At 41.1% G+C, this 18417-nt stretch overlaps 2 protein-coding genes across 4 annotated transcripts in view; one reads left to right on the top strand and one right to left on the bottom strand.

Annotated features, from left to right (window-relative positions):
• The first annotated feature begins 739 nt into the window (after positions 1-739).
• On the top strand, positions 740-7735 carry LOC106582177 (stress-associated endoplasmic reticulum protein 2). Its single transcript, XM_014164989.2, has 3 exons — positions 740-941; positions 7002-7074; positions 7279-7735. The coding sequence occupies exons 1-3, from the start codon at positions 858-860 to the stop codon at positions 7317-7319; spliced, it is 198 nt and encodes a 65-aa protein (XP_014020464.1). The 5' UTR covers positions 740-857; the 3' UTR covers positions 7320-7735.
• A 6597-nt stretch (positions 7736-14332) lies between these two features.
• Positions 14333-18417, bottom strand: part of LOC106582217 (TSC22 domain family protein 1) — an 83519-nt gene continuing 79434 nt past the window's right edge. For 2 of the 3 annotated variants that reach the window (XM_014165072.3, XM_045704686.2), the window contains exons 2-3: positions 17283-17334; positions 14333-15984 (exon numbers count right to left, since the gene is read on the bottom strand). In XM_014165072.3, the coding sequence (XP_014020547.3) occupies positions 15709-15984; positions 17283-17334 (328 nt within the window). In that variant the 3' untranslated portion in view covers positions 14333-15708. Of the gene's footprint in view, positions 15985-17282; positions 17335-17866; positions 18180-18417 lie in introns of those variants that run through there. The other variant, XM_045704685.2, reaches the window with a different exon arrangement.

Raw genomic sequence — 18417 nt, 5'->3', positions numbered from 1 at the left:
GTTAGTCTGGAATTCCACTTAAGTAGTTGACATTTATTATACTTGTACACCATGTGAGGTAGTCTGAACGACAAAATAAAATAGTGGGCAAATGGAGCAAAAAGCGCGTAGCTCACAGTTTGGTTACATCTCCGCCACCACAACAACTGGGTCAAAAACAAAAGTTAAATTACTACGTTACCCATAATGCACTTCGTTGTTTTAAAGCTGTACCCCTACTTTACCAACATAATCACATCTAAAGATATTATATTATTTTGTGAGTATTAAAAAAACTGAAGCTGTTAGTTATATGTTAGTTATAAGTGGTGGAGAGGGTTGAAAATCAGACTTAAACTATTACGTTTTTAAAATACAAAAAACAGGTCACTTAAATGTTTCTAACCTAATTCTGCATCATTTTCTAGACCACCATAGTTACTGTCCTGTACTGTATGTAAGGTTTGTTCAAATAAACACATGATGCTCTTTCTCCAGACACCCCAGGCATGTGCAGCTCATAGGCAAGGCCCTGACAACAGCTTCTGTTTGAGAAAGGTAGAAGAACTTAATAGACCACTGATTGTGCATTGGTGACAACTAAAAGTGTTTTTCTCTGGCAAATGGCATAACTATTAATCCATTACATTTTTCAACAATAAGTAGTTTGTCTATATGGCTGGTTAGATTGAGAGGTGAGGCAGAAAAAAATACAGTTTTGCAGCGCACGCGCGCCCAGCTCCATGGAGGCGCACTTCCGTCCACGCGCACGTCAGCAGGTGCAGACAGAGAGAAGTGGGGTCTCGTGGCTTCATCATCACTGCATCAAAATAACACCGGTATATAATACTTTTACATCAATATAACATTCTCAGAAGATGGTAGCAAAACAAAGGATCCGTATGGCAAACGAAAAGCACAGCAAAAACATCACGCAGAGAGGAAACGTTGCAAAGACCCTGGTGAGGCGACGCTTTTCTTCAGGCTGTGTGGGTTCCATCGTCAGACGAAAGGAGGTGCAAGCATGATGACACCGATTCAGTTAATCGTCACTTAGAATTGCATAATTTAAATAAATGTGACCCATCCATTTCATAATGATAAATTATTAATTGTGTATCTGATGTTATGTTATGGCTCATCTCTCTCGTCACATCAGACTCGGCATGTTGTATTTCATATGATTCATTTTAAATCGTTCGGATCAATACCCAAACCACAGGGCGCAATGAACGTGAGTTCAAGCCCTTCTCCATGTATTGTTATTCATGGTCCATAGGTTAACGTGTTGGTTTGTTGATCATTGATGGCTGTATGTTTCCTTTATGGTCTGGTGGTCTTCATGCTAAAACCGGCGGTTTGCCACACGGTTTACAGCCTGGGATTCTCCTGATCAATAATTTCTGAGAAATCAATGCCACGTAGATAACGGTCTAGATTGTCAATATGGATGGTGTCATCATATGGCTGTTCAGTCCATAAAGAGAGCCTGAGGTTGTTGATGAACTCTATGGTCCATCTGTATCCTGACCAGGTCTCACACACACTCTCTCACACACACACACAGACACTCACTCACTCACTCACTCACTCACTCACTCACTCACTCACTCACAGACAGACAGACAGACAGACAGACAGACAGACAGACAGACAGACAGACAGACAGACAGAAAGGATATATGACAGATAGTGATACTGATTAATATGTAATCCTGGAATGTAGGTTTCCCTTTCTGATATGAATAGGTTACACTGTCCTGTGTTAGTTTAGATAGAGATACTGTACATTCAATTGTGTGCTGTAATAGCCTATAGCCTTAGGGAAATGGGAGGTGTGAGTCATTTTATTACATTGTCATTAGTGATGCACCGATATCTAATATTTTCCTTACAAAAAAAAACGTTACCGATAACCGATATTCAAAATGTTTAGAGGCCTTTTAATCATTCTAGTAGTTAAATAGTTAACACACACACACACGGACGCAGCGGTGTAAGGCACTGCATCTCAGTGCAAGAGGCTACAGTCCCTGGTTCAAATCCAGGCTGTATCACATCCGGCCGTGATTGGGAGTCCCATAGGGCGGCGCACATTTGGCCCAATGTTGTCTGGGTTTGGCCGGGGTAGGCCGTCATTGTAAATAAGAACTTGTTCTTAACTGACTTGCCAAGTTAAATAAAGGTTACGCACACACCACACCACACCACACCACACCACACCACACCACACTGACAAAAAAAGTTATTTTGTTGGCATTTACGTATGTCCCCATTACCAGTAAAACATAATCAAAACCTATTTCTTTCACTTACTTGCTGTGCTGTTTGGTTGTTCATTTGTTCAGTCGTTTCATTCTCAACCAGGATTTCATCATACATGTCAAGCAGTGAAGTTTCAGCCCTGTCTGTCCGTGGCCTCTCTTCCTCGGTGCACACTGTCACTGTGTCCGTTTCCATCTTGTCCAGCTGTGTCTGTAACATTTCACGTAAACCCTGTTTCTTGTCTGCATCGAAGTAGCGGTCCTTATACATAGCATCAAGCATGGTGGCAACACAGTAAAGAGGCTCAGAGAGAATGCCACCGAATTGCTTGTTCACAGCCTCAAGTACTTTTGTAAGTTTTAACCCCATGGTCTGTCAGCAGTTTTGTTGAGCAGGTGTTTCAGTGCCATGACAGAGGGTATCACGTCTGCTGCAGACACAGTTGAGCTTATTTCTCCAGTCAGTTGTTCAAATGGAGCTAGGACTGTGTTCATGTTTCCAAGTTTCAAACATGTTCTCAAATGCCATTGAAATGGCAGCAGTGGTATGAGAACCAGCACATTCTTGAGCATGCAATACGGCTTTCCTCAGTATGAAATCCTCGTCGACCCACTGTGCTGTCAAACTCAGCATGCTCATGGGGCTGACATCGCTGGCCCAAATGTCAGTCGTGAATCTAATAACAGTTACGCCCATAGCAAGTAGCTCATAGATGTACGTTTCAACAATACTGTGTAACTCCGGTAGGGCAACATCTGAAAAATAGTGTATGCCGGGGATCGACCAGTCGGCAAAAGCCAACATCATCCACGACAGAGGACGGTTGATTGTCAAGGGCAATGAATTCCATTATCTTGGCGTTAGTCGATTTCGCCTTTGAGTTGTCTCGCTGAAATGTTCTTACTCTTTTCAAATGACTGCTGGACTTGAACTTGTTCAGTTGTTGGAAGTGTGAGCTTAGTATTTTTCTGCTTTTGTTCTGTGTAGCGCTGTGCTTTTCGTGGCATCATTACGTCATGTACCTACGTTATATAGGTATGCACGTCAGCTTTGACATTGGTTTTGCACATCGGCGTTAAACTAGACATTGGGCCGATGTTGGCATTTTTATTGAATATCGTCTGATTCCGATATGCTCACTGATATATCGTACATCCCTAATTGTCATAACTGCTGAATATAAAGTTACAGTATTTGGTTCCCAATCTATCCACCCTCTAACAGATTCCTTTTAAGGCTGGCTGATTTGTTTTATTGGTGCTCCTTGAGATGCCTGCTTATCTTCTGTCAACCTTGAATTATGAAACTATACCAGAAATCTTTACCTGCCGTCAACATGACTGCATTGTGTAAGGTGACACTGCATGGAATAGCTAGTTCACCGTGGGATACAGATTGTTGTCATTGTGTGTATTAGAATAAAGGAATACTTGGGGTTTACACTGTATATTCTAGATAGCTATTGTGTCATCCACAATAATACCACACCACCATCAGAAAGCACACGAGTGCTGTCCAACTGGATCACATCACCCAGACCAGACTTTGTAATAGTTTATGTTGGCGAGTCACGTGCTACAGGTCTAGACAGCCATGCTAACTCTGCATAACTCAGATTATTATTAGATCCACTCAGGCCTATTCTGGTGTGACTGTGTAAAAAACACCTACACAGTGATGAGGGCAGGGTTTAAAACCTGGTCGGAAACTTTCCCCATTCAGCACTTTCTCTTGATGTAAGTCTAGAGATAATAACATTGTAAGAACCTTCCTCCCTTGGATGTTTGTTCAACCTGGTTGGTCTTCCTCCACCAAGTTCTGTTTCCTGCAGGGCCATATTCTGCCATGATTTGACCGCCCTTAAACAACGTCTGACCTTGATCGTCATACTAACTTTAACCTTATGTCCGACTTTGTGTTCGGTGTGTGTGGCCAACATTAACCAACATTTTGGGGTTTTTAACAACTATTTAAACAACTAATTGACTGACGTAGGTTCAATTATTTGAATTCCATTTTGTTAATTTTTTCTATGAGCGCAGTGTGCACATTGCACAGTTTCTCTAGAGATAAATCAGATCATGCCCAACTGTGAATTGTAGTTTCCAACAGGCCAATATTCTACATAGTTTAGCACAGAAAACGTGGTAATTAACTACAATGACCATAATCCATTGCGCGCCTACTGGCCAGTCTGTGGGCGAGTTCATCATTACAGCCGACTTTAAAGGCGAATTGAGACTGATTGATCTACAAATCACCTTGCATCCTAAATAACTACTCACTATTATTTGTAGATTAGTCAGTCGGTCACAATTTACCCCATGATACGCCACAGTTTTGAAGCTATCGAACGCGTCCCATGTGTTTCTTTTATGCCTGCTACATTCGGTTAGTGTGGCGAAGACACGGAGGGAGAGGAGATGGAAGAAGGTGTGATTGAGAGCTGTTGTTTCGCGAGGCGTCTACCTGAAAATACATGATCTAAGTGATTTAGTAGTTGGTATTCAGCAGTCATAAAAATATTCCTTATTTACTTTGAAAAACAACTAAAATAGTGATTTTGTCAGACAGCATAGGCAGCCACTCTATAGAGATGATGACTTGGAATTAAATGATAAAGTCATCAAATAAAACAAATGTAATATACACAAAATAAATATTTTCTTTAAGTAATGTGAATAACTGATGGTCAATACAACTCTCCTTTCGTGGTCTCCAACTGCTCCTAAATACAAGTAAAACTAAATGCATGCTCTTCAACCGATCGCTGCCTGCACCTGCCCGCCTGTCCAGCATCACTTCTCTGGACGGTTCTGACTTAGAATTTGTGGACAACTACAAATACCTAGGTGTCTGGTTAGACTGTAAACTCTCCTTCCAGACTCACATCAATCATCTCCAATCCAAAGTTAAATCTAGAATTGACTTCCTATTTCGCAACAAAGCATCCTTCACTCATGCTGCCAAACATACCCTCGTAAAACTGACCATCCTACCAATCCTCGACTTCGGCGATGTCATTTACAAAATAGCCTCCAATACCCTACTCAACAAGCTGGATGCAGTCTATCACAGTGCCATCCATTTTGTCACCAAAGCCCCATATACTACCCACCACTGCGACCTGTACGCTCTCGTTGGCTGGCCTTCGCTTCATAATCGTCGCCAAACACATTGGCTCCAGGTCATCTACAAGACCCTGCTAGGTAAAGTCCCCCCTTATCTCCGCTCACTGGTCACCATAGCAGCACCCACCTGTAGCACGCGCTCCAGCAGGTATATCTCTCTGGTCACCCCTAAAGCCAACTCCTCCTTTGGTCGTCTCTCCTTCCAGTTCTCTGCTGCCAATGACTGGAACGAACTACAAAAATCTCTGAAACTGGAAACACTTATCTCCCTCACTAGCTTTAAGCACCAGCTATCAGAGCAGCTCCCAGATCACTGCACCTGTACATAGCCCATCTATAATTTAGCCCAAACTACTACCTCTTCCCCTACTGTATTTATTTATTTTATCTATTATTTTGCTCCTTTGCACCATATTATTTATATTTTAACTTTGAACTTTCTTCAAATTATAAATCTACCATTCCAGTGTTTTACTTGCTATACTTTATTTACTTTGCCACCATGGCTTTTTTTGCCTTTACCTCCCTTATCTCACATCATTTGCTCACATTGTATATAGTCTTATTTTTGTCTACTGTATCATTGATTGTATGTTGTTTTACTCCATGTGTAACTCTGTGTTCTTTGTATGTTGTCGAACTGCTTTGCTTTATCTTGGCCAGGTCGCAATTGTAAATGAGAACTTGTTCTCAACTTGCCTACCTGGTTAAATAAAGGTGAAATAAATAAAAATAAATAAAAAATAAGTGACAAGGAGTAATGGTCAGATTTCCTACAGCAGTGTTGTGGCGAGTGTAGGGAGTTATTCCATTGTGTGCTGGAAAGGAAATTTAGCCAAGGAGGACTTAAACAAGCTTGGCAAAATCATCAAGAAAGCCAGTGCTACAATTGGCTGCAGCCTGGAATCAATGCAGGACATGTTTATAAAAAGGCTCCAAGCAAAAACACACATGATCATGGACAATGACACACACCCACTCCACAGCACTCTAACACGACACAGGATAAGCTTCAGTAGCAGTTTCATCCTGCCCAGAAGTTCCACAGAGAGGTTTAGATGGCCATGTTTACCCACAGCCATGAGGCTTTATAACGAGTGTAATTGATTAACAGTTTGATGTCTTCCTATTGTGAACGGTGTTTTTGCTTGTTTTTCCTCCTGAGTAAGATAGAAAACAGCACTTGAAATTGACTTTATTATTTTACAGATACTAAGGTGCATGTACCTTCATGTGTCAATGTGTTTTTTTTTATGTGTCCGTCATTGTTACGTGTCCTGTCCTTGTAAGTTATTGATGATGCATGCTGTAATAGAACAATTTCCCAGATTGGGATTAATAAATGAATACCCTACTCTACCATCATGGGATTTTATTAATTGTTTTATTATGTGTTGTTACTGCATTCAACCCACAATGCATAGTGCATTTAATGTTTAAAACAATTATTGAAACTGAAATGGAAAACCGTGATAATTTGTAATAATCGAAACTGGACCGACCTCAAATGGCACTAATCTCTCAGCACTAAAGACAACACATATCACATAGTGAAGTTTTAATGACATTTGACCTATATGTCTCAGTGGTTGAACATTGTTGTTTTCTCTCTCCACTCCCTCTCAGCGACCTCAGGAGGAGAAGTACCCCGTGGGGCCCTGGCTCCTGGCTCTGTTCGTCTTCGTCGTCTGTGGATCAGGTAATGCCCAGATTCTGTGGAGATGTGTGAGAGAACTGTGGAAACTCATTCATTCAATCAGGAGTTCAACTTTCTGTTTCACGTTAGCCTTGATATTACTCACGTAGGGAACTAACCAGATTTCAGTTTCTCTTCAGTTTTCTGCTCAGTGACTTCACCTGACTGGATGTTGTTCTGTGTAACAACAGCCACTTTCTCTCTCAGCCATTTTTCAGATCATCCAGAGCATCAGGATGGGAATGTGATCCAGAGGCCCCACCAGACTCCCCTTTCCCCCTCACCAGACCTGGGGCTGCTCGCTACCCTACGTCCCTAACACCTCCAGGAGGCCCGACTCAGGACAGCTCTTTGTCCATCAGGGAAGGCCTGGGAGAGGAATGGACCACCCTTCCCCCCTGCCGTCCTCGATCACGTTTACAGAGTTCCAGGCAGGAAGATGAAAGCTTTTCTACTGACAGTTTGAACCACAACAACTGGCTGGATGAACCTTGTACAGTGTGTCTTATACCTGCTCATATGTGTGAGTGTTTGTGTGTATGAGAGAGTGTGTGCAGTCCAAGATGTGACTGGCTGCTGACAATGTGCCATACTGCTGTGTTTCTATATTTATCTGTGTTGCGTGAGAACCTTTTTTTAAATAAATGTGACTTTGTTTGGGAAATGTCTGGTTTCAGTTCCACTTTGGCTGCTCCTATCCCAGTGCATGTTGTCCGCAAATTAAGCCTGTTTACAGTGTGGTTAATTTGGGGATTCCTAGCTATTTGTTTCCTGGTGTGTGTACAGTACGTGTGTTATATACAGTGCAATCGGAAAGTATTCAGACCACGCAACTTTTTCCACATTGTTACGTTACAGCCTTATTCTAAATAAAAAATAAAAAAATTATCCTCAGCAATCTACACACAATACCCCATAATGACAAAGCGAAAATTGGTTTTAATACATTTTTGCTAATTTAATTACAAATAAAAAACAGATACCTTATTTATGTAAGTATTCAGACCCTTTGCTATGAGACTCGAAATTGAGCCCAAATGCATCCTGTTTCCATTTATCATCCATGAGATGTTTCTACAACTTGATTGGAGTCAACCTGTGGTAAATTCAACTGATTGAATATGATTTGGAAAGGCACACACTTGTCTATGTAAGGTCCCACAGTTGACAGTGTATGTCAGAGCAAAAACCAAGCCATGAGATCGAAGGTATTGTCCGTAGAGCTCTGAGACAGGATTGTGTCGAGGCACAGATCTGGGGAAGGGTCCCGAAAAATGTCTGCAGCATTGAAGGTCCCCAAGAACACAGTGGTCTCTAAATGGAAGAAGTTTGGAACTACCAAGACTCTTCCTAGAGCTGGCCACCTGGCCAAACTGAGCAATCGGGGGAGAAGGGCCTTGGGCAGGGAGATGACCAAGAACCTGATGGTCACCCTGACAGAGCTCCAGAGTGCCTCTGTGGAAACGGGAGAACCTTCCATCTCAACAACCATCAGACAACCATCTCTGCAGCACTCCACCAATCAGGCCTTTATGGTAGTGTGGCCAGACGGAAGCCACTCCTCAGTAAAAGGCACATGAAAACCCGCTTAGTTTGCCAAAAGGCACCTAAAGGACTCAGACCATGAGAAACAAGATTCTCTGGTCTGATAAAACCAAGATTGAACTCTTTGGCCTTAATGCCAAGTGTCACGTCTGGAGGAAACCTGGCACTATCCCTTCGGTGAAGCATGGTGGTGGCAGCATCATGCTCTGGGGATGTTTTTCAGTGTCAGGGACTGGGAGACTAGTCAGTATTGAGGGAAAGATTAACGGAGAAAGTGCAAAGAGATCCTTGATGAAAAGCTGCTCCAAAGCACTCAGGACCTCAGACTGGGAGGAAGGTTCACCTTTGCACAGGACAATGACCCTAAGCACACAGCTAAGACAACGCAGAGGCTTTGGAACAAGTCTCTGAATGTCCTTTAGTGGCCCAGCCTGAGCCCGGACTTGAACCCAATTGAACATCTCTGGAGAGACCTGAAAATAGCGATGCAGCGGCTCTCCCCATCCAACCTGACAGAGCTTGAGAGGATCTGCAGAGAAGAATGGGAGAATCTCCCCAAATATAGGTGTGCCATGCTTATAGCATCATACGCAAGAAGACTCTGGGCTATAATTGCTGCCAAAGGTGCTTCAACAAAGTACTGAGTAAAGGGTCTAAATATTTCATGTAAATATGATATTTCAGTTTTGTATTAATACATTTGCAAAAATTTCAAAAAACCCGTTTTTGCTTTGTCATTGTGGGGTATCGTGTGTAGAATGATGAGGGAGAAAAAGAACAATTTAAACCATTTTAGAATAAGGCTGGAACGTAACTAAATGTGGAAAAAGTCAAGGTGTCTGAATACTTTCTGAATGCACTGTAACTTATCATGGAACCACACACTTGCGAAATGCAGGTGTCTAAATTCCAGGTGCTAAAGTACCATGACTAATTACCAGGATTCAAATGTCATGCCCTTTCTCCAACTAACATACAGTATCTGTATGAAACGGGTTATGTCTTATTACTCAGCTTCTCAACCTTATGTCTCCTTCTGGGGTGGAAAAAGTACAGATACCTTAATAAAAAATAACTCAAGTAAAAGTGAGTCACCCAGTAAAATATAGTTTTGAAGTATTTGGTTTCAAATTAACTTTTGATAATGAAGTATATTTTAGCAATTACATTTACATTTGATACTTAAGTTTATGTCATTGCTAAAATATACTTAAGTATCAAAAGTAAAAGTATACATCATTTAAAATTCCTTATATTCCTTTTTTAAATGATAAATTACGGATAGCCTGGGGCACACGCCAACACTCACATAATTTACAAAGGAAGCGTTTGTGTTTAGTGAGTCCGCCAGATCAGAGGCAGTAGGGATGACCAGGGATGTCCTCTTGATAATTGTGTGAATTGGACCATTTTCCTGTCCTGATAAGCATTAAAAATGTAACTAGTACTTTTGGATGTCAGGGAAAATGTATGGAGTAAAAAGTACATTATTTTCTTTAGGAATGTAGTGACATTATTTTCTTTAGGAATGTAGTGAATTAAAATTAAAAGTTGTGAAAAATATAAATAGTAAAGTACAGATACCCCCAAAAACTACTTAAGTAGTACTTTAAAGTATTTTTACTTAAGTACTTTACACAATTGGTCTCCCCAAACCATCCTACTTCAAGGCAGGTGGCAGATCTTCATTTGAATGGAATGCTGTTCAGTGAGGTGTGGAGTTATATAATCGCTGTTTGTTCACACGAATCATCAGCCTGAGCAAGGCGCTTTTCATTCCCAGTTGTTCGGAAGTTGGGGTGATTTGTGGACCATGTAATCTATGCAGCTGCTACCTAAGGCCGACCTTGGTGAAAAGCAGGAAGCAAGGAAGAGCTCAACCAATAGCTCGCAGTATACAGGCAGTGCAGCAGTCTGTTTCATATATTATTTCTTCAGTGTACAGTAGGATGATGTTGCTCTAGTCCAGACACTGATCTAAGGCCAGTTTTACATTCCCCCTCCATAATGGTTAAAGGGTGACTTCCTGATTTGGCCTCATTTTAGATTTGGTTCATGCTAGCGGCCATGACTGAATTCAAACATGAGTTGGTTTCGGGGTGTGGTTTGATGTGTGTTCGCAGCTGGGAATAGTTAATCAAATCATTTCGCCAATTAGCTTCAACCAGGCTGGTGTGAGACCTTGGAAAAATTGGTTTGACTTTGGCAGGGTTGGGTAGGTTACTTTTTAAACCCATCGCTTTCTACTACATATAACATAACAATTAAACGATATCTTTACAATAAAAACCAAAGATCTTCAAGAATAGGATTTGGAATATGGAAGCATAGATTAGCCAAATTATTTTACCTGAGCATAACCCCAAAACGAAGGACTTATTAGCCAGCCCTACTCTGTTTATGATTTTGTTGTCATAGAGGACTGATTGGGCTCATTGCTTCGAATTGAAAAATAAATGCTGCGCTCATGGAATGGCATGCGCTGAGCACTACTGAAATGTTATATGTGAAATAATGATTTTACATGTGAAAAATGAATGCCATATGCTGCATTTGCTATAGGCCTATTGTTTACCTTTTTGTTGGTGACACTTTGATATCTTGATAATATGCAGCTATCTAAAGGGCAAATCCAGATGGATCAATAACAAAATGGGTGTCCCGCCTCTGAGGCACGGCCCTGGAGAAATGTAACCACTCTCAGATTAATAGACAGAGCTATGGATGCAAAGACTGACCATCCATGATATCAAAATGATTGTTTTAACCATGTTATGCTATACAGTGTTTACATTTAAAATGTTTACAAACATTGGAGAAAAACAAGCTTATATTTTGGGTTCTGATGGAGTGTGACAGTTCAACTAAGCACGAGGCGTTTATAAGTTATATTCTTCAAGAGTCAATGGATATATATATATAATTGATAAGTCCAAAAATGGATGTAGCAACTGCAGATTGCCCCTTTAAGTCTGTAAAAAGTGTGCAAGTTTGAGTATGTGTCCATTAGGCCTATGGATTCATTTATTTTATCAGCATGAATTAGATTGAGCAATAAAAGCCCCACTTTTATTCCATTGGCTGGGATCCGCACTATGCGGCTGTTGCAAGAGCGCATTTTTCACTGGCTGTGCACTGGTTTCAAAAACAATGATTGATAGGCAGCTTAAACTTCTTGAATTCAACCATTATTGGGTTCAAATACACATTTAGATTTGTGAACAGCCATCCACAACAACCACAATCCCTAAGGCGCAAATAGTTAAATGAGAGAGCAGCAGTGTGATTCACATCCATGCGCTATGTAGTTACAGTTGAAGTCGGAAGTTTACATACACTTAGGTTGGAGTCATTAAAACTGTTTTTTCAACCACTACACTGATTTCTTGTTAACAAACTATAGTTTCGGCATCTACTTTGTGCATGACACAAGTAATTTTTCCAACAATTGTTTACAGACAGATTATTTCACTTGGCTTTAGAAGCTCCTGATTTGAGTCAATTGGAGGTGTACCTGTGGATGTACTTCAAGGCCTACCTTCATACCTTCAAAATCAAAATGAATAAGCCAAGACCTCAGAAAAATAATTGTAGACCTCCACAGGTCTGGTTCATCCTTGGGAGCAATTTCTAAATGCCTGAAGGTACCAAGTTCATCTGTACAAACAACAGTACGCAAGTATAAACACCATGGGACCATGCAGCCGTCATACCGCCCAGGAAGGAGACACATTCTGTCTCCTAGAGATGAACGAACTTTGGTGCAAAAAGTGCAAATCAATCCCAAAACAACAGCAAAGGACCTTGTGAAGATGCTGGAGGAAACAGGTACAAAAGTATCTATATCCACAGTAAAACGAGTCCTATATCGACATAACCTGAAAGGCCGCTCAGCAAGGAAGAAGCCACTGCTCCAAAACCGCCATAAAAAAGCCAGACTACGTTTTGCAACTGCACATGGGGACAAAGATCGTACTTTTTGGAGAAATGTCCTCTGGTCTGATGAAACAAAAATATAACTGTTTGGCCATCGTTATGTTTGGAGGAAAAAGGTAGATGCTTGCAAGCCGAAGAACACAATCCCAACCGTGAAGCACGGGGGTGGCAGCATCATGTTGTGGGGGGTGCTTTGCTGCAGGAGGGACTGGTGCACTTCACAAAATAGATGGTATCATGAGGCAAGAAAATGATGTGGATATATTGAAGCAACATCTCAAGACCTCAGTCAGGAAGTTAAAGCTTGGTCGCAAATGGGTCTTCCAAATGGACAATGACCTCAAGCATACTTCCAAAGTTGTGGCAAAATGGCTTAAGGACAACAAAGTCAAGGTACTGGAGTGGCCATCACAAAGCCCTGACCTCAATCCCATAGAAAATTTGTGGGCAGAACTGAAAAAGCGTGTGCGAGCAAGGTCTACAAGCCTGACTCAGTTACACCAGCTCTGTCAGGAGGAATGGGCCAAAATTCTCCCACCTTATTGTGGGAAGCTTGTGGATGGCTACCCGAAACGTTCGACCCAAGTTAAACAATTTAAAGGCAGTGCTACCAAATACTAATTGAGTGTTTGTAAACTTCTGACCCACTGTGAATGTGATGAAATAAATAAAAGCTGAAATAAATCATTCCCTACACTATTATTCTGACATTTCACATTCTTACAATAAAGTGGTGATCCTAACTGACCTAAAACAGGACATTTTTACTGGGATTAAATGTCAGGAATTGTGAAAAACAGTTTAAATGTATTTGGCTAAGGTGTATGTAAACTTCCGACTTCAGCTGTATATCCGTATCGCAGTAGACTACACCACTGCATAATCTTTGGATGCTGACAGCAGTCACACGATTGGAAGACATAGCTTGGACTGTAGCCGACAAAAGCCTTTTCTTTCTCTTTTCCCGCAATTGATCAGACACATTTGGTGTCATCATAGTAGTGTCTTGACTTGTGGTCAGACTCGCAAACATCCTTTCTGAATTTAAAAGTAATCCTCTCAGTACTCATCTAGGTATTCAAAAGTATCTGGAATCTGATTACAATATTTTTGCTGGTAACGGATTAAAGTTCCTGTTTAGTTTGTAAACCTTTACATGTAATGGATTACAAAAAAATAGTAAGTGTTATCCATTACCAGCAAAAATATCCAACCCTGGACTTTGGGTAGCCCCTCTCTAGGGATAGTTAGGGACCGCCAATTCATTGGCCAATACATTACACAATGTAAAATGGGACATTATTTTCATGTTGCACATCTTTAAGTTGTTTCACTGAACACTTTCAATATTTGGATAAGAATTTCTACAATTTATAGTTGGTTTGATGTTTTTAAGTCATTGAAATTTGGAGATATTGACCTTTTAAAATATTGTCCCATGTAATTGTGTAATTTACTGCTGGTTCCCAGCTAGCCCCATAGGGATATCGAATGTCCAACCAAATTGACCATGGGCATTACCATCGGCTGCGCTCCTAATTGATTACTTGGGTGCTGCAAGCTGTGGGCAGGAATAAAATAAACTCACAAAAAACTGTTACGCCGCCTTTCATTTCGTGACAATTTATTTTCTATCCTCTCGCAAATCTCACGAGACAGACTTTGACAAAAAATATCCTACAGATTAAATAAGGTAAATTATTTAAAGTACATATGTAAATTAAGGTTATCTATTTAACTATAGAAGCATGAATCGCAAGGAGAGACATGAACAAGTGGATTTTGATTCCTTTAACATTTTTATTGAAAGTTGTGAAGTGCAAGTGTAATTGTGTTATGTATGTTTACAATACCTCATCTGGTTTGAGGAAACATGCACAGAACATGAGCTTACAACTTATACATAGAATGCAAAAAATCGATTTGTTTTTCTTTATGATATTCAGAGTACGGTGTTTGTTAAGTTAAAGAGTTGATCAGGAAGTACTTCACTGTCAAAAAATGAAAACAAATGAAATAAAAATTCACGAGGGGTGCAATACTTCAAATAATTTCAAGTGAACAATGGTTTACAGTAACCGTTAATGTTGTAACCCAGGATATGAATAGTGGATACAGTCATCTGTCTGTTAAATAACCTCCACAGCTCGCCATACTCCTGAATTACAGCATTATAAAAGAGACTGCACAAATCTTCAGGCCAGCCCATTACTAGCTCCCTCTTCATTTGTACTTCACCTACATAGCATCTGGTCTTCTCTCCTTATATCACTATATTACACAGTACTTACACTAAATATACAGAGATATACATCATGTAGAAAGGCCATCAACTCATCTTTGAAAATGCAGCTTAGCCTAACATCTCAACCCCTCAGCTTCATTACATGAATAGAGAATCCACCAAGATAACAGGGTGCAGGGCTGAGGGGCTTAAACTTAAATACAGGGAAAAACCCTCATTATCATCATCCCTCCTTTAATAAGCAAATGTAGGCTACTACACCCTTCAACCTCACAGTTAAAATGATGACGTCAATGGAAGTGTTGTGTTCTCCCTCTAGACCTCCTCTCCTCTCGCCCCATGCCAGATGGGGACTATTACACGATGATAAATCCTCACAGATTATTGAAGTTGTCACAATGAGAGGGGCTCTATTCTCCGTCTGTCCCTCTCTGTATCGCACAGAAAAAAAGAGAACAGCTGCATTTATTTACATTATTAGGATTCAGCGAAGCATGGTGACTCCCATCACTATCTCCCTCCATCATTGTTACCACTGAAGTCGACATCACCTGAAATCCATTGATACAGGCACAGTGATTCTTTGAGTCATGTTCACTTTTTTGTTTGTTAAGTTTTTCTTCCATGTATTTTTGAGCAATGTTCATTCTCCTATAACAGCCTCCTTTTCTCCTCTCCTAGGTAGATTGTCTTTGATATTGTGTTATAAAGCGCCTTGAAACGACAACACCACCCGCCGCCGCTCCCAGAGTTAAATATGTGCAAATTCTTGTCTTAACAGCGTAGCCTCCTGCAGTGAAGGCCTGGTTGTTCTGCAGTGTTAGAACAGAATATGTCTGAGGACAGTCAGTCAGACCCTGGTTGGTTGATAGGTTGCTTCATCCACCCCTCTCCCGGGGTAGGCGGTGATGCTATGCTGAGGGTCCAGAGTTGTGTGAGGTTGGCTGCAGTTGGGTTGGGGGTAGGGCTGGTGCCTGGGTCTGGGCCGGTGGCTGTGTGGAGGTGGGAGGGGAGCCCGCCTGGGTCTGGGCCTGGAACTGAGCCATCTGCTCTGGGCTGGCCAGGGTCTTTAGAAGGCTGTTCTCCTGCTCAAGCTGAGAGTTCCTCTCAATCAGCTCCTTGATCTGCTCCTTCAGAACCTCCACTTCCTCCCTCACTGCATACATCAGGTGGCTCTTCACCAGGTCCTAAAGGCACAGAGAGGAACAGAGAACAGAGTTTAACATGGCAATAATTACACATACAAAAAAATACTTCTGAAATGACCCTGTACGGCTCAGTTGGTAGGGAATGGTACTTTAAAACACCAGGATTGTAGGTTTGATTCCTGGGGCCACCCATACATGAAATGCATAATGTGACCATAATTACAAACAAAAAACAATTTTAAGTTTGTGTTCTGTTTTTCAAATGACCTTAAACATATATCATACATTTTTATCATATCAAGAGTAAGCATAGCATTACTACTGCCCTTTCTATGGGAATTACTATGTAATATTGTCAGTAGCTTCTGTGGTCTGTTTTAATATAAGAAGTGAGTCTGATGTTTAACACAATCTGTTGAACATGTGGTGAAAATCAAAAGAAAGATTCTGTAGATTATAAAACAAATAATCCTAGGGTCTAACCCTCCCCTTCCTCTGAAGCCAGGACGCAACGTCACCAAACACACAAAATGGCCGGCCCACATATAGGCTTTAGCAAATCGGAGCCCGCGATATTTATACCCAGGGGTCAAAGACTATGTTTGCCTAGCAACAACGGCAAGCCAAGCACGGGATGGCGTGGGAGAGAGAGAGAGCGTCCTCAGCAGGCAGGGATCCAGGGACAATAAAACATCACAACCATGAGGAACTGAAAATAAAAGTCTGCACGCACGCTCATCTCCCTGTGTCAACGAGTTTATTCAAATAAATGGTAGCTTCAGGTAGAAATCGAAACGGAATGTTTTACAGAACTGAATCCTTACTACAGATTACAAAAATTAAAATAAAGCGATTGTGCCACCATGGTAAACTGTATGGTAAAAGTCCATGTCATACTGATACGACTTTCAATGATGATACCTGGCTAACGTTAATGCCCCCATAGATACACTTTGGCAAACGACGTATTAAACTGACGTCAAGGCACATAACACCATATGCTGCTACATAGTTGCCAGAGCATCAAGGTATTCACGAGCCATCATCTATGTAACAGCGCCCCAAAAAATGGTTACAAAGAAACGAGGAAATCAAGAGCGACATGATGTTTCAACTGCAGTAGTAGGCATATTGCAAAGAGAATCAGCAATAGGTCTGTATTTTGCGTGACTTCCCAGTTCTGGTCGGTTACGTGGTTATGTAATCCATTCATTAAGCTGACTGATGCAACGTTTTCTTCTGAACTGATCATTCTTCGAACTACGTTATATATGCATATGTACTATAGATGTAGTATAGATAGCAGACAAGAAAGGTGAGTTAATATATCAACTTACCATAGCCTGTTCGATTTTGTTGTCTATGGCCACCACACTGGCTCCTGACGAACTGGAAGAATGAAAAGAAAAAAGTCTTAACACACTGCATCGGTAAGAATGAATGATTAAAAGATAGGCATACTGTCGATGTTGCAGATCTAATACCAGCCATTTCAATACACAGTGGAATACAGTATAATTATCCTTATACAGGTGACCACTTCCGCTAAAGACCATTCTAGAGCAAAGTGTTCAGGGTGTACTGAAATGACCGTAGACAATATTCCTTCCAAATAATCCGAATATGTTATTTCATTGTCATCCATGTAAAAATGAACCATGGGTGATGTGTACAGTTAAGGTACAGCATCTCCCGAGCCAACAGTAAGCGAAGCCAACCCAGTAAGGCATCATGACGACAAGTCACATTTTCTCTCTTACTGAACCAAATAAAAAGAATCATTAGGCTATACTTGTATTTCAATGATAAAGTTCTCTATAATAGATTGACTCCGAGTATAAACGAGGGTTTCTTTCAGCATACAGACTATAAACTGCCCACACTAGGCATCCTCCTTGCAGCAAGTCACTGCTATATTTACCTATTGTTGAGCCTGACAGGCGAACTATCCGCGCTCAGCAACGAAGATAAAAACGAAATAGAAAAATTCCTTAGCTGGCAAACACCGAGATCCATCGCCACTGTTGTATAGCACGGAGTATTCATGCTATATTACAGATAAACTAAGCTTTAACCAACGGAAAACTCGACGATTATCGTGTATCACATTCTCTACTTCCGTGGTTCGGAGAGGAGGTATTAGGCACTTTGTGTCCCGTCAGAAAATCATCCTATCCCGGGGAGCCTGTACATCTACTGCTGCACCACAAAGAATATCCAAGGTCAGCTCATCTCAGCTCGGCAGAAAATCTGCAGCCTGGGACATTTGCATAATTTATCTAAGAAAAACAGGACTCCGAATCACCCCATTGGTGGAGGGATACTGATATTAGCATAATCTATGTAGGAACGCCCCTACCTGCGGCTCAGCCGACACATTATCATAAATTATTCAGAGATGCGCCCTCACCCGCCGAAACTGGGAAAAACCGGATGAGATGAGGAGGAACACAACAGTCCCTCCAAGACACA

The sequence above is a fragment of the Salmo salar genome, chromosome 21, assembly GCF_965601325.2.
Source record: "Salmo salar chromosome 21, fSalSal1, whole genome shotgun sequence".
Classification (NCBI taxonomy): Eukaryota; Metazoa; Chordata; class Actinopteri; order Salmoniformes; family Salmonidae; genus Salmo; species Salmo salar.
Note: the sequence above shows the minus strand (reverse complement) of the source record. Positions and strands in the feature narration are given on the sequence as shown.